The 16,844-nt window shown below is 37.6% G+C and overlaps 1 protein-coding gene across 2 annotated transcripts in view; it reads right to left on the reverse strand.

Moving 5' to 3' along the window:
* Positions 1-1,534: 1,534 nt before the first annotated feature.
* LOC149848620 (uncharacterized) overlaps positions 1,535-16,844 on the reverse strand; it is a 54,784-nt gene continuing 39,474 nt past the window's right edge. The window contains exons 10-20 of one of the 2 annotated variants that reach the window (XM_089996569.1): positions 15,364-15,484; positions 15,019-15,255; positions 11,513-11,608; positions 11,323-11,388; positions 11,156-11,194; positions 10,932-11,066; positions 6,701-7,065; positions 4,158-4,251; positions 3,591-3,779; positions 2,163-2,281; positions 1,535-2,053 (exon numbers count right to left, since the gene is read on the reverse strand). In XM_089996569.1, coding sequence (XP_089852695.1) covers positions 2,192-2,281; positions 3,591-3,779; positions 4,158-4,251; positions 6,701-7,065; positions 10,932-11,066; positions 11,156-11,194; positions 11,323-11,388; positions 11,513-11,608; positions 15,019-15,255; positions 15,364-15,484 — 1,432 coding nt within the window. In that variant the 3' untranslated portion in view covers positions 1,535-2,053; positions 2,163-2,191. The remainder of the gene's footprint in view (positions 2,054-2,162; positions 2,282-3,590; positions 3,780-4,157; positions 4,252-6,700; positions 7,066-10,931; positions 11,067-11,155; positions 11,195-11,322; positions 11,389-11,512; positions 11,609-15,018; positions 15,256-15,363; positions 15,485-16,844) is intronic. The other variant, XM_089996579.1, reaches the window with a different exon arrangement.

Here is a 16,844-nt window from a genome sequence, read left to right on the forward strand (position 1 = left end):
TTGTTTCTCCTTTGTTTTTGTGTTTCCTTCTCTTCTCATTGGTGACTCTGCATGTTTTTTTTATATTTACATGAAGTAACCACCCCCAAGATCATAGACCTAGCCCCGTTGCCCGTTGGTATTGTTTGCCTTACTTACCTGGCAACGTAAAACTATGTGGGTTTTACCCTTGCATGCTTTTCATCCTCTTTTGCATTCAATAAATTTTCACTTTCTCTAGAAAAAAAAGTACATTCTCATAAAAAATTCTTTAATAGCAACATGAGGGGCTTTTTATTTAAAGCCAAAGCCTGCTACTTCATTGACTACCTTAGTTGATTACACCTCAATTTTGGAAGCTGAGTGGATGGATGCATCCATCAAGAAAATGCTGCTTTTGCAATTATAGCCATTGCTGTTTATCAAAGTTCAGTGTTGATCACTATGGTGATTAGAAAGGAACATTTGCACTTGAATAGTTGAAAACCCACATTTTTTTTAATAATGGGGAGAAGCCATTGTTCTAGTTCAGACAATTTGGTATGAGCCGAGAGGTGCCACTTTGATTGTGGCCCTATTTCGGTGGCCATGGAGTAAAACTCCACGAGTACACCCTCCCTGCCCACCAGGGATAGTTTCCTGCATTATCGGATCACATTGCCGAACCGCGTTAAACCTGGGTGTACGCTCTCTCTTCTCTTCCTCTCTCTCCTCTCCCTTCTCTCTTCTTACCAACGAGTTTGAAACTCGTTTATCCTGTTGGCTTCGTCCCTGCAGCAAAGGACTCTTAGACTGGGTATTGAACAAATGAAGGCAAATTTATGACATGAAGATTTGCATAGGTCAAATAGTCCCGTCTTGTACGCTGCCTTAAATTGGACTTTGATCTCAATTGAGTTTGGCTAATGCTTGAGAAATGTCACCAATCTTGTTATTGGGATGACAATTGTTGCACCCATATTTTATATATTCTTGTTCCACGAGCTTACATGAGTCTAGCCAAACTGAACAACCGATGTTCGGGCTCGACAAGTTTATACTTAACGAGCAGCTCAAGGCTTGGCTCGCCATTTATATAACCCGATCACAAACGAGTTTTCAAAGTGGGTCAATCCACAAGCTGCTCAGTTAGTTTATCAATCTTCATACAACAAGAATCAGTCTGGGACGGATGGACAAGAACTTCCGACCCAGAACTGGAAGAGTGGCCTAGCAATAAAAAAGACTTGGGAAATCAATTTCGACGTTTGCACCGAGGCCACAATTTGTAAGGCTGGGCTGGGAAGCAGAGCTTGTAAAGAGTTTCGTCCGAATTCGTACAATAGGCTCTTTTAAATTTTCCGTGGAGCTCTCTTCCGTGACACAAACGCCCCCTAAATGCTCTAGGTTTAATGTAGTAAGATACTTTTTAAACATGCATTTCTCACTTCACATTCCGTGGGCATCGCTTCTCGCACCCACTTCTTACGCGGGTAACTATGGTATGTCCATCAAGAAATCAGTAAGAATATGGTGATGAGATGCAATGTAGGATAACTGGGAAACAGAGAATGCAGGAAAGAGAAAGGAACATGTCTTATTTTAGTTCTCAGCATTGCCTTACTCCAAAATGGATGCCAACGTTTATCCCCTTTACAACGAAACATCCAAATGATCAAAAGTCCCTTGAAGCAGAAACAGACAGGGCAGGGTTTCTAGTTACAAATTTTTGCGGATCTCATGATGCATTCTTAAACATCGTGTTTAGTGATGCCCTCACCAGAACCTTCAATCTTCCAGAAATTCAAGCAACTGCATATCAACCCTTGCATCGCATCAAGCCTGTGAGTACCATCCAAGTATTCATCAAACACCTGATGTTTCAGAAGCGGCCAAGGCTGAAAGGCACCCACCGCAGCAGGATTCATGGATTCCAAATTCACATTTACAAAGGAATAATTATCGGCCAGATGAACACCATCCATGAAGATAATTACAGCAATATAGTACATTCTCCACTGGCAGAAGCCCTGAACAGTTTATAATCCACATAGGTTGCAAGCAACAGCAAGCCTTTGAATCTTGAATGCACATCCTTCAAACAGAGTGCAGCAGCGAAGATAAATCAGATGTATGCGATAGAGCTGAAGTACACACAAATTCATCATGCACTAATATGTTCTCTTAAAATGAAGATAAGATACCCTTATGCTGGTAAGACCAGGTATCATCTCTATAACACTTTATAGTGGAGTACCAAATCTTCTGGCTTTTTCCAGATGTATGCCTTAACAGTGGCCAAACTCATATCAGGATTCAGGAGCTGCAAAAAATATATCGTGATTTCCTCAATCAATTTGCGAAAAGGATGAAGCACAAGTTGCTAAAAAAGAAGCACAACAAGCTGAATAACATTATAGCAAAGATCCTTACGAAATAAAACATAAGAATCTGAGGAACCCAGAAAAAACTTTCACCACCAAGAATCACAATCCCAACAATAATAATAATAATAATAATAATAATAATAATTATTATTATTATTATTATTATTATCATCATCATCATCACTACCACCACCACCACAGTGGAACTACAAATTAAAGCTTTAACAAAGTCAAAATAAGCTCAAGACACTGATATTAACATCACTGAACCATGTGAACTTCACGAACATCTCTAGAATCCAGAGATGGTTCAATAACAGCTTCATGACACAACTTCAAATACTTGTTTTTTTGAAACCTAATGGCTGAACCATTGGAGAGTTTCACTGTTAAGATGATCAGCTTAACTTGGGAAGTCCCCCATGCTTTTGGTTATATAGGAGGGATAGCTTCAAAAGGAAGAAAGTATAGGAAAAAGGTTGAACACAATAAATGATCAATATGCAATGACGAAGTATAAGGATAAATGGAGTGAGATGTCTAAACAAAAGCAGCAGAAAGTGCACAAGTGGACCTCTATCGCATGTCATAGGCAAGATTCAAATTCGTAAGTTCTGCACAATGCACAGGCAATGAGTGATTCTCAAGACTAAGGTGTTGAAAGGTCACGATTATAATTCAGCACAACCATCATCATCATCTACATGGCATTGTCTTTGCTTTTTAGTTGTCACGCATAACTTTGCATTCACTTTCTAATGCCAACTTTGGAGCCATGACACGCATACATACCCTCAACCAAACTTGACGCCAGAACTAAGTTCAAGTAATTGTTAATTGTTGAGCTAAACCAACTCCCAAGACAAAAATCAGGTGTCTTTCAAACTAATAAACAAGAATGAGGGAAAGAAGTAAAAAATGATACAAATTCTGTCATTTTGGTTATTAGTCGGTCGTTCAAATTCTGCATACTAGCCAGTCAAATCACCAAAAGATGCTGTGACACAAGCAAGTTACAACTGTAAGATAAGACCTGTCAACTAGATGAGTTCTATCCATAACGATCATGGGCAAAACAAGTTACTTAATCCCTCATTAAGTAACTTTAAACTTCTACCGTGGGAGCTCATCAGTAATGCAAGGTTCAACTTTGCAAAATTTTTAAGTAGGCAATGCAGCAGAGAAATGCAAGGATAACAAGCGTGAAAATTTACATGACAGCTTTCCAACTACATGAACACCAACCTGGTTATTGCAAAGGATCTCCACAGAAGAAGGCTTAATCTTTTGAAATGGCTTCAAGCCAGATCTGAAGGAGCCATCCTCGATAGGTGGCAGTGGTGATTGCCCAGTCATTCCAGATACAAAAGTTCCATCAGAATTATTTTCTAATGGCTTATCAAGAACCATTTTCTCAATAACATAATTTATAACCTGCAAAACAAAAAGATTATTTTTCAAGCAGGTTTTCCACTATCCTGTGCAAAAGTACAAAAAAAATTATAAAGGCAAAACAACACAATTAGTTTTCCATATATCCCTATCAGTTAAAAATATTCTGAACATAAAGGCAGAATAATGACATTACCTAAATCCCCATACTAGAAATTAAAAGTTCACGCCCCAAAACTCAAAGATCAGCTGATGGTATTTAAGGTTTTTCAGAAGGGTTAGGCATGATTGCAGATCTACATTTTGTGATAAAAACTTACCACTCCCATACCACAGTCAAATAGTATACCACAAAACACAGCTAAAAATTAAAAACGTCTAGCATCATAAGGTATTAATTCCACCAAAATACATGCTTACTTTATGTATCCGCAAAATCCGTGGTGCACTTAGCTTCCCTTGCGTAAGGACTTGCACAGTTGTTCCTTCATATGGTTGCAAATAAAAGCTGCATCTGAAGGAAATAAAAACAATTACAGAAATTTGCATGTAACAAACATAATTGCAAGACTAAGCATAAGAAAATCAGACAACTTCAGGATTCATGATCATATCAACAAATTTAGTATATTTAAAAGATATTTGGATCCATTACATGCTATAGATTCTAAAAGGTAAAAGTGATGTGAAACATAGAACAAGTGTCGTATTTTCACATGAAAAGGACAAAACAACACACTCTAGGCCTCTGATACAGAAAGCCCATACTGCATGGCCCCCTTGACATATATCAATTAGTCTGGGCTGATGTGGGCTTCCATATTGACCACAACTCTGCCATCAAGCATCTCATATCAGCATTGGTTAGGCACAAGATGAAGAGATGGTTACTAGTCTGGCATCGGCTTCCAGGCCAAGTTCAAGGCAGGCAGTATTGTACACACCTGAGCATAATCTAACCAAGTTCAGGCTCTGCACCCAAGCTCAATGCATTCAAAGTGAGCACACAGCCTATGCCTAATATCGACAAAGTTTCATTGTAGTCTTGTTAAACATGTAATAGATAGAAGAAGATGTCTTCTTAGTCATAAAGCAACGATGTCAGCATATCAGAAAGTCTATCCATAAGCATTCCAATGAAAAGCATACATAAAGAATATGCAATAAATAAGCAATTCAGGAGAATATTTTCCCCTCGCCAGATGCTCTGTATCACGCTGCTAAAGACTTAAGTTCACTATGACAGCCAAAGAACAAGTTCAAAAAGAGAGCGGATCCTGTAAAACACTGGGTGAGATTAGCAATCTCACCCAGCGTTTACAACAACAAAACCCACACCTCTGTGGGTCCCACTTGTACTGAACTACAGTACAGTGGGGTGGTTTTTATGGTTGTAGCGTTTTACAGGATCCGCTCTTGTTCAAAAAGGTTAAGGGGTGACAAGGTTAACACAAAGCACAAAATGCAAATATATTGCAGACAATTAGATCTAGCTATTTATAAACAGGGGACCTAATACCATGTGACATGATGCAAGTTGATTATTCTACACACAACTTTCCTGACTTCACCTCTCTTTAGGAAAAGCATACATTGGATAAGTAACAATCAGATGCCTAATTAACTTCTCCCTAGCTTGCTAGGAACTCATACTGGATAGATGAATTTGGCGTAGAGGGAAGAATTACTCCTTTATTTCAAATGGTAAATCATATAGTTCAATAACAGCACACTAGACACAACTTATTTAAAATTTCATATACCTTTTAGGAATTTAAACATGCATATGATGATAATGCTATAACTCATCAGGTTTCCAATTGCTGGAGAGCTTCATTTTAAGCATGTTGTTGAAAAGGCCTGCTTTGAAACTTATTCTAGTAACTCTCTTTTCTCTAATTATTCTATTTGCACCATCATCTACCCTGAAACCCTCATTAACCATATGCTCACTCTTTCCCTTCGGTTCAAACCTCATGTTCAACAAACTGTACAGTACATTTATTTTTCTTCCTGCTGTCACTAAGGCTCATTCCTAGAAGTGAGAAGTTATAAAAGCAAAGGAGGGGCACATAACCTGAAGAAAAGTCATACTTTGGTCATTTCCAACAGAAACAAACCACTGGTTGCAATGTGTTTTCACGAATGGTTCTCTACAGTCTTGAGTCTCTGTTTATATACTCTTTATATACCATGCATTTGAATGGAAAGGGACCAACTTGGGTATTTAAAAGGAACCAAAAGAAACTTATGTAAAACAACACTGGGAGTCGAATAAAAAATTTATGAATATCCCATGTCGACATAGTTAAAAATAAACAAAAAAAACACCCAAGAATATATGACACAAATTAAATATCAACACTTTGAAATCACAATTGGAGATTCTCATAATTCTTGCCTTAGCTTCATAAGCCATCCAAAAAGTTCTAGCTCATGGACAGATCCCTCAGCCTAAATCCATTTAGAGCTAGAGTGGAACTTCATTGAAAGAACCATAAGTTGGATCCATCTTATTCAACGCTCACAAGATCCACCTAAACATTTAAAAGGCAGAATGTTCCAGGTGCTACGAGTCTGTGCACCAATTTCCTTAAGAAGACCGCTATTTCTTAAGTCCCACATTGGGAATCATTCCGGGTCTAGAGTGAAATTCCTATAGAAGAATAATTAACTGGAACCATATTCTTTTATCCCTTCTAGTAAGGAGTCACCAAGTATATGGAAACAATAAGAAAAGGATGCACCTGCATAAAGGTGACAGAATGCTAGGCTACAGCAACACAGTAAGCAACAAGTATGGCAGATGATGTCAACATTTAAAATCACTACTTTAAATCTCTCGTTGATCCAACATGTCACAAAAAGGAAACAAAAAGAAGAGAGAAAAGAAAATTCCCAAGGCATGAAAATGACACACCAATTAATTGCAATCGTAAATATACTGCAAGGAGGGGGCTTACTTGGTATTTTCTCTAGGAGGTAGTCGACCATTCAAAATACAGTCTAGACACCACCATGGTAGCTCCTTTTCGTCTTCTGAGCCATCCAAGTCTGTAATCTTCTTTCTCCAAGGACCTCCATGAGAACCTTCAGTAATAATGGAAGGAGGAGAAACTGTTGAGAACTCAAATGATGGAACGACTGCGGACCTGTGATTTTCAGTACCATCATCAACCTCTAGCCTTGAATGAGGATGGTTTCGAATGGATATCTCTCTCCCTGTTGGAACATTTCCATTAGCTGAAGCTGGCGATCCTGATCTTTCCTTTCGTTTGGCTAACCAATGGGCCAAAAGACCCCGAAGTGTTTCTTGAGCCAGATTAATCTGCATCATTCAAATCAGGGCTTCTTCATTTTCACTTTTTTTAAAAATAAAAGCAGTGTACATTAGGCACCAAATAGTATATAATACATTTCTATATTTATAAATGGCTTCAAGACAGATTCTTCACTTTCACATTTTCAAAAATAAAATCAATGTGCTCAGAGAAACTTTTCAAGCCCAGCTGACGTGAAGCCCACATCAGTCAACCTATTCATCAACTTGCTTACATAGCATTGTTTTGGCAAGGTATATCTATTTAATTTGCGTGGTGAGGGGAATAAATTAAGATTTATGAACATCAAAGGAATTTACACAGTTGCCACGTATGGTAAATTTAAATATTAAGGCACTTTTTGCTCACAAGGAATTAGAAAGCATCGCAAGCTGTGAATTCAATTGGAAGGGAAAAAAGAAAAAGAAAACATTTGCAAACGATGTTCAATACACAAAGAAAAATAAATAAAAAAACAGAGGCCATGACCAAGGTGCGTTAGTGGCAAAAGCATGTGCAGACATGTCACCGTTCAACAATGGTCAACTATTATAGAATCTTGCAAAAGGCGTTCCATTAGTAAGTTCTGGCAAACAACACCATTAGTTCTTTAGGATGTTGAACATATGCACAATGATGGGTGGTGGGCCTGGTGGCTGGTTGACACACTTCAGCTGTGAAAAGTAGGCCATGTCACAGGGACATGCCATTTTGGAAGTGTGTCCCTGGTAACACGACTAGACACACTATGACATGTACGGGCATTATTTTATTACTTTTTACTGACTTTTAATATTATTTCAATAAAAATGCATTTTAATTTTTAATTTTTAATATGTTAAAATATCAAAAAAATTATTTGGTAAAAACTTAAAAATTCCAAGTACCATGTCCTATTTTTCAAAAAGTTTACAAACTCACAGCATGTGTTGGATCATTACTCATATCATTGTTTGTGACACAAGCAAAGATCCCATAACTTTGTGATCTACATGGTTTTGTTTAGTGTGAAATGTGCTATGTCACATGGAAACGAATGTGGGTGCACAATGTGGATACACTTAGTATGATATGATAATTTTCAAAAATTAGGTCACAGGGACACGGCCATACACACACATAGATGTATGTATGTGTGAGTGTGTATAAAACAACAATTTTAAATCACTACAGTTAGGAACATTAAATAGCGAAACTAAGTTGAAATTGAAATGTAATGTAATTAATGACAACTTTAAGAGAAAAATAACTCAAGTGAATATGAATAAGTAAATAAGATCATAAAAGAAAATAGACAAAGCTAATGACACAATGTTGACTGTGTGTGAAACTGGTCCAACTATGTTGAAATGTTGTATCGTGTCCGTGAAGTGTCCAAGTGTTGTTTCATGTCGGTATGAATACACCTGCTAAGTGAAGTGTCTGTGTGACATAGAAAATGAGTTTTGAACTGTGATTGTGACATGTAAGCAGTTTTTTCAAGGACTTCAAAAAACAATAGGCCACAATGTTCTAAAACTCATGACTCAAAAAATCATGTCCTTACGAAGGCAAAACATGGCTAAGGTCCAATCCTTGCAAACAAACCATGCGGAAAACAACTGTGGTTGGATTAAATTGACACAACCCGCACCTTTGATTTCCAGCTCAATAGTTTTTTACCTTTATTAGTACCAAAATATAAATAAGTATATATAGGGACAATATTTGCTACCCTCATGGGTAAAAAAACCTTTAGTTGGAACTCATAGAGGGAGGTTGTTTTGACCAAATTTGACCCCATGGATGTGATCATCATAGTGAAAATAGTAGGAATCGATGTTTAGGTTATATTTTTTCAACATAAAAATATGATCTTTTTAGGGCTGAAATTTTGGTACATTGTAGGCCATTGATTTGTCAACCCCCCAGAAATCAGATGTATGCATCGGAAAAACATACTCCAAAGGCTAGCTTTTACTAAACCAAACATGCAGATCACATCTGGAGGGCAGATATGCATTATGCAACCAAAACAATAATAATGAAAAATGAAGAGTTTTTCATTAGGGGTGCCTTAACCACGAAGGTAGCAAATATATATATATATATATATATATATATATATATATATATATATATATATATATATATATATATATATATATATATATATATATATATAGCCACTAGAATATGTTAACCGAAAATATGATCTAGATGCTTGGTTTTACAGAAACAAACTCTTGGATTATATGATTACAATGCATAAGAAGGATCTTTTAAGGTTTGAAAATCAACGGTTCAGAATTTTTGTAAATATTAAAGCATCCAAAAATCATATTTTTCATCGAAAATACATGATCCAGCAGTCGATTCCTAGCAAATGGAACACATCGAATGCATCTGCAGGGTTGGATTTGCAAAAAAAAAGTGTCAAAATGCCTAGTTCACACTCCAGTTCACATATTTCCAGTTAACATATTCTAGTGATCTTGAAAAAAATTTGCTACTAATGAAGGTAAGGAACTAATGATCTAGAAATCATAGGTGCAAGTTGTATTGACTCAATCTATCGACATAGATGTGTTCAGCATGGTTTGTTTGCTAAGGATCAAGCCTTACAGGATGAAAAGATTTGGTTTCGCCCTAGCTAACAAATGCTCATTTTGTGAGAGGGAGGAGTCCAATCAACACATTCTTATCTCTTGTCAGATTGTTGGTGACATCTGGAGGAAGATTTGCCATTTGTTTGGTTGTCGTCGATACCTCTGGAGGGAGTTAACTTTGGAATTGCGTTGGTGGCAGCAGCAACAATTTCCAGATCCTTGACTGACTAAATGCTGGGGACTGGTTTTCAACACTGTTTGTTGGAAAATATGGAGAATTCGAAATCGGATCGTCCATGAATCAGTTTCTTATTCAATTAGTAAAATCTTTCGTGAAGTGTGGATGACCTGATCTCAGGCATTTTTAAAGTTCTACTGGGAACCAGTGGAGTTGTTGACAATCAAAGCATGGACGAAATTTGGGGTTACGCCTGGGAAATGGCCACCGGATGGTGTACAGCGGCTCAACATCCAAATGCTGGCAGGGGCTATTCCAGGCAGCACACGATTGGTGTTCAGTATCCGGAATAGAGATGGACAATTTTTGGTGGCTGGTGTAACGCAATGGAGTTCAGACCTGCTTATTCCTGAAGTCAGTTGCTTGATAGACTGCTGGGGTTCGTAGAAGAGTCGTCTAAAGTGTTTTCCATCAGCTGCTCTAGTGTTGCGAGTAGGAGATGGATAAAATCCATTTGCCTAGGAAGGAGATCTACCGGCGATAATCTCCATTCAATTAGTAAGGCTCTCCCGAGGTTGTCTGTGCTTAATGAAACACCTTTGTATACAGTCTGTTCTCTTGTCTGTAATATAGCAACAGGAGAATGGAAGTTTGGGCACAATAGGCCACCCACCTGGGATCAGGGGATGTCACCCAGGATAGTTCTGTATTGTTATAATTCAATTTTGTACATTTTGTGTATAGATAATTTTGATTAATGGAAGGGGGCCTAACCCCCAGCACTTCCTTATGGAAAAAAAAACTGATAAGCAAAATTTCTGCAATTCTGCATGTAGTGTCTCTCCTGGAACAAGCTAGTCATACACTGAAACAGCATCCTTAAAAGTTATACTGCCTTCTCAAAGCCATATGCACTTAAAAAGGATTTAAAATTTTTAAATACAATAAGATTGACAAAATTTGAGTATTGAGCTTGTAAATTTTTCATGCAATGATTTTTTAGTTCATAATGGATCAAATTTTACTAATGATTATGGGTTTTCTTTTGTGCTTGATGGAAATCTAAATGGCAAGCGTAGGAAACAAAAAAAGATCACAAATTATTTACCTTTTGTTCTTCAGATGCACCTAAAATATTCAAGTCTGTGGCATACATCTCTGCCGAAAAACATTGTGGTGTGTCCAAGTGGATAGACATGCTTCCTAGACGAGTATCCATGGTGAACCATGCAGGAATGCTGACCTACAAAAATTGAAAAAGGAAAGTCATTTTACCACCTTGTCAAACTAAATAATGTCCTTAAAATGATTGCACTTAAATATGTGCAATACCATTTCAAACAACTCTTCCTTTTTCTCGTCAAAAGAAACCTGTAGTTGAAGAACCACAAACAACTATATTATGTCAGTTGCCACAATGTTGATTATTTTTATGATATTTTATTTAGCACTATGCTAATCTGATAAAGATTATGGAAAACAATTTTATGAAGATAAACCTTGCCATAGTCCTCAATCACAGCACCTCTAGTAATCTCCCACAGCTTCACTGACCCGGCAGTGTCCTATCAAAGAAAGATTCCATGTCCTTAGGTTTCTAAGATACATCTTATCAGAGTGGTGATTCATTTTTTGATAACAAATAATTAAATGAAACATAGATTACACTGCACTTGGAGGAAACTTTACCTTAGTCAGAACATGTCTTCTATTATTCAAAATTTCATGCTGCACAATCCCTGGGGTTCCTGGGATAGTGCATAACGGATTTTTATAGACAGGTACCTAGAGAAAAGAAAAGAAAGATCAAATATTTCATGGTTAAAGAAAAGATAAAGAAGCAGACATGAAAAAGAGGGTCGAAACAGGACATAACTTTGAATCCTCAGAGCAATGAGACCAGCTAACAATCAAACAAATGGCTTCAAGGCATTCAGCAATCATTATAAAAGATGAATTACATCCTAGGGTAGCTCACCCCTTTACAGTTTAAGCATTTGGATATCCCTTCTATGCTTCCTTGAAACACATGGTACAAGTATAACAGGAGGATGGAAGGGAAAAGCAACTAAAGACAGCTTAGACGACCTTCAACTTTCCTTGCATGCTTGGCCTTAGCGAATACTTCTCCTTCATAAAAGCCCTTATGGTATCTAGTTCTTTGAGGCCAATATAAGCATAATTTCAATCATCTAGGTTTGAACTTTAAAATTAGTTGCAGCAAGACCATCTCACATCTTGCATGCATGCTCACATGGCAAAAGGCAGAGCCAGGGAGGATCAGGACAGAACAAAAAACCAAGGAAATGATCCCTACTAGGACTAGCACAGGTGGGAGTGACTGGAGGTCAACCCCTCAACTGAGAGGTTACTTAAGTATGAAGGAGATGAACAATCAGATGGGGCACTAGGTTTTAGCATGCACCGGTTCCACCAACATTGAACTGTCCAATCAAATGATCGGATGGACAAGAAAACTACCACAGATGTGATTTACATGGTTTATTTAGTGAAAAACAGGTTTTGAATCACGTGATCAGGATGTGTAAGAATGATTTTCAAGGGCTTTTAAAATCAGTGGCCCAGAATGTACCAAAATTTGACGAGTCCAAAGAATATGATTTTATTTTTGAAAAAAAAAACAAGATCCAAGGACTGATCCCTAGCAAACAAACCATGCTGAATCCATCTATACGGCCAGATTGAGCAAGACAGAGATTGATGTCCTCAGTGCACACACATTAATCAACTGATTGAATTTTGCAAATAAGTAGTTACTTTTTAAGGTTAAAAACTTTAGTTTCACTTTTCAATAGGGGTGGCAATCGGGTCGGGTTGGCGGGTCGACCCGGTGGGTTGGCGGGTCAGCATACCTCAACCCGAACCCGACCTGTTTATTAAACGGGTCGGCTGTGGCAAACACGAACCCGACCCGTTTATTAAACGGGTAACCCGACACGACCCGCCAACCCGTTTAATAAACAGGTTGGGTCGGGTAAACGGGTTGGTGGGTCGGGTTGACCCGCCCGCCTAACCCATTTATTAAACGGGTCAGCCGGATTGGCATACCCCTAACACGAACCCGACCCGTTTAATAAACGGGTTAGGCGGGTCGAGCCGTTTACTAAATGGGTTAGTTTAAGCCCAACCCGAACCCGCCTAAGAGTCGGGTTGGCGGGTCGGGTCAGGTTTTGCCACCCCTACTTTTCAAAACTTTTTTTTGGAGAAACTTTCCAAAAAGAATTACAAAAGCAACCATTTTTACTCTCTGAAAATGGTATTTTCCTTTTCCTCCAAAACAGGACTTATATACCCTAAAAGTAACCACTGTTTTTAGGGTCTTTTGGCCATTTCAACCAGTTGAATGCTGCTAAAGTTAGTATAAAGGGTTTAAAGTTAGACTAGCCCTATATATAAATATATATATGGAAAATTGTTTTGTACATACACTTAAGTGCACCACAATGGTGATACACTAGCATTTTCTGGCCATGTTCCATCTTCAGATTGGCTGCAACTGATAGGGTCACACCAGCCAGCATGGACGGTGCCACCCTAATGGTTTCCAGCCGATCTGATGCCCGAATAGTGCCAGTTACGGGCTGTGATAAGACCGAATATGATTATAGGACATCACACCCTTGAGATGGTATTGATTTTGCCAACTTTTGGTATCACAATGGCTGGAAAACGGTAGAGTATATAGGGATGCCTATACACTCGTGTAGGGTTGCAAATGAGTCAGATCCAAGAAGAGGAATTTGCAAAATTTGGCTGTCCCAGAACTGAATCGACTAGACTCACCAATGTATTTTGGGATCCAAAACCCAATCCATTTGCAGCCCTACTCATGTGTACAGAATCACCCCCCTCCCCCTCCCCCTATATATATATATATCAATGTCATTGATATCGCTGATATTTTCAAAATATCGCCAGATATGAAAATATCAAGATTTTATCATGATAGTTTTGAAAAAAAATCTTATTTATATATTTGAAACATATTTTTTAATTTTTTGTATTTTAAAAACTTTTCAAACTTATTTCCTTATATTTTTGCAAGAAAAACTGATACAAAACCCATTATTTTCTTTTCTTACTATTTTTTATATTTTTCTAAATTTTAAAACTCTAGAGAAAAACCCTTGCCAAGAAATTACCTTGAACAATGTGACTATATATATATATATATATATATATATATATATATATATATATATATATATATATATTAGCATCACTTTTTTGGCATAAAAGTTATCAAGGTTGGATGAAGAAATTCGGGGATCCAAGCTTTATTGTAACTGGTAATGATGGCAGATGCTCAGTATTTTGTACATGCAAAGACAAACTTAACAAACAAAAAAATGTTAAAATAACTGATGATCATTACAATACTAGATTCACATAATCTTCCTACTCTTTTTAATCTTTGTAACAACAATCAGAAAGCAATCCCTAAGCTAAACATGAGATATGGATCCTCTTGCTATGCTAAAATGCTTGGGGCATTAGTGATTACATGTCACATGGATACGGGAATGTGGACTAGGTCAGGGCTGCCTGAGTCAGTTTCAGACAGAAATGGAGCCTGTGTGGTTGACCACAAGTGACACAGCGTAAGCCATGTCCAAGTGTCACACCAGCATCAACATGGGTGTGATGCCCTTTTAAGAGTGAAACGTAAGGCTGCATGAGATAATAACGAGAGGAGAAAAAAAAAAGAGGATAAATAACAAGCTGAGGGTAGAGTACAGAAAGACAAAATACAATCTTCAAATAATCAGCTTGGTGAACAAATTCACATATTCCTTGAAGAATAAATTATAACAATGTCACATGAATGTTAGTCCACCTTAATATTTATTAGGTTAAATGAGAACAATAAAAAATATGAGAGAACACAGGTAAAAGATAAAACCACAAAAAATACAATAAGACAAAAATCCCCAACTTGGAGAATGAGTATTCCTCATGCAGTTACAATGAATTCACGGTAAAATCTACTAAAACAGCGGATACCAAAAAGCTGAAGATTAAGAACATTCGATAGAGTCAACCAGTTACAGCAATACAGTGAATATAGCATGCAACATTGAAGAACTTATACAAACGTGGAAAAACAAAGATGCCACAGGAGGCTTCCAGCCTCCAAAGTTGCAACAGGAACAAAACAAAAAGCATCAACTTACAGGAGTAGATCCTTCTAAACAAGCCCTTGCTCTTGTGAAAGATAAGTTCCCTGCGAGGAATGAACCACCTCTTTGAAAAACCTTTTGAGGATTACACCCTTCAGCTGGCCATTTATGTATAGAAGAATCTGTTGTGGCAACCCATATGTCATCACTTTGCAATGCCATTTGCAAAATGGGATGCTCTTTTGTGCACAGTAGAAGGCTTTCCCTTGTGGACAGGTCTGTTAAGTATAACTGAAATAGCAGATACAGGTAAAAAGGAATGGGAACACAGAAAATACCTAAGAGGCAAAGTGGAAAAGGCAAAAGAATAACTGCATCAGTCCAACCCAAAATACTCACTGAAAGGTCCCTCCCACCGCTATACACATGGCTGAATGTTGGGGTACTCACAAGTGCCCAAACAGAATCTGTATGTACAGCATAGGAATGCACACATCGCTGCTGACCAAGATCCCATAAACTACAAGATATAACATATCATGAATTGCTAGCATTACTTCAAAATTAACTACACGTAAAGAAATCAGATGCCAAAAGTGTATCAATCACATCAGCAATTAGAATCTTTCATAAAATAGCAATTCATTGCAAACATAAACTGACATTCAAATCCAAACCAGCAACTCAGTTATCCAGAAATTTTCGTGTTTTTACCTTTTTTTGATGTTGATATCTTTTTGTGATTTATCAAAGGACCTATATAATACCTCAAGATTTTATCTTCCAGAGAAAAAGACAAGACCAGACATATGTGACTGTTTTAAATGAATATGTTATCTATCTCCTTTGACACAATACAATATAATAAAAATTGTGTACCTTAGACCCATGTAATTTGTGTTATATAATGACTTTTTATTATTTCTATCGAACTTCACAGTTGAGGTGGGTTGCGTATATTACTAAGCCAATGAAGCACACCTAAGCTCTTCTTATTGAGATGGATTCCCCAAGCTCAAGTGAGTTCTCCATGAGTTGAGCCCAAGATGATCATCTGCATCTGGAGTCATTCACCACATCTAATCAGTTATGCCTTTTATGCCTCCCAAGAAGAGACGTGCACTCATCTATCCATGACTCATGCTGAAAGAATATGATATCCATTGATCCATGCCAGATGCCATGCTTCTACAACACAGTCATCAAGGTGAGGTTGTTAAGTACCCAAGGAGCATTACACATACCACAGTATGGATTACTGGTAAAGAGCAGAGCCACCTAAAGCATGAACAGCAATTGCATATAAGAGCGCCTAAAAGGTACACAACTAGGAGCCCATTCCACAAAGTTAGGAGAATCAAGTGAGGATAGTCATTACTTGGTGATTCCTCTAAAAATGAAGAAAGAACTGTGATTTCAATGATTTAGCCTCCTCCCTTGATGCAAGTAACCCAAAAGGCTTATGTCGAAATTCTTTTCTGGATAGAGATGTGTTGCTATCAACTTCATCTGGAAGCTACACCTTGTGATTGGATTTTTCCAAATAATCATAGTTAATTTTAACAAAAGCTTATATATGATTCATGCCTTCTTTCTTTTATTTTTTATCATACCAAAAAGGTTCCTACCTTGTTTTTCAGGATAAAGATTAAGATATGTTGGCAGCTTTCATAGGAAGCTACGACTTATAATCTATGTCACAGGGATTCGGCTAGCAGGGTGCCGCACCCGCGTCGACCCGACTCGACGCGGGTGCGGTCAACCCTATCCTGGGTGCGTTGACCGCACCCAGGATCATTTAAGTCCATTCTTGTTTTGGATTTTTTTTTTTTTAAAAATTGCCCAAATGGGCTGCGAATTTTTTTTTAAAAAAAGTAATG

This window comes from Nuphar pumila, chromosome 1, assembly GCF_984573655.1.
Source record: "Nuphar pumila chromosome 1, dmNupPumi1.hap1.1, whole genome shotgun sequence".
Classification (NCBI taxonomy): Eukaryota; Viridiplantae; Streptophyta; class Magnoliopsida; order Nymphaeales; family Nymphaeaceae; genus Nuphar; species Nuphar pumila.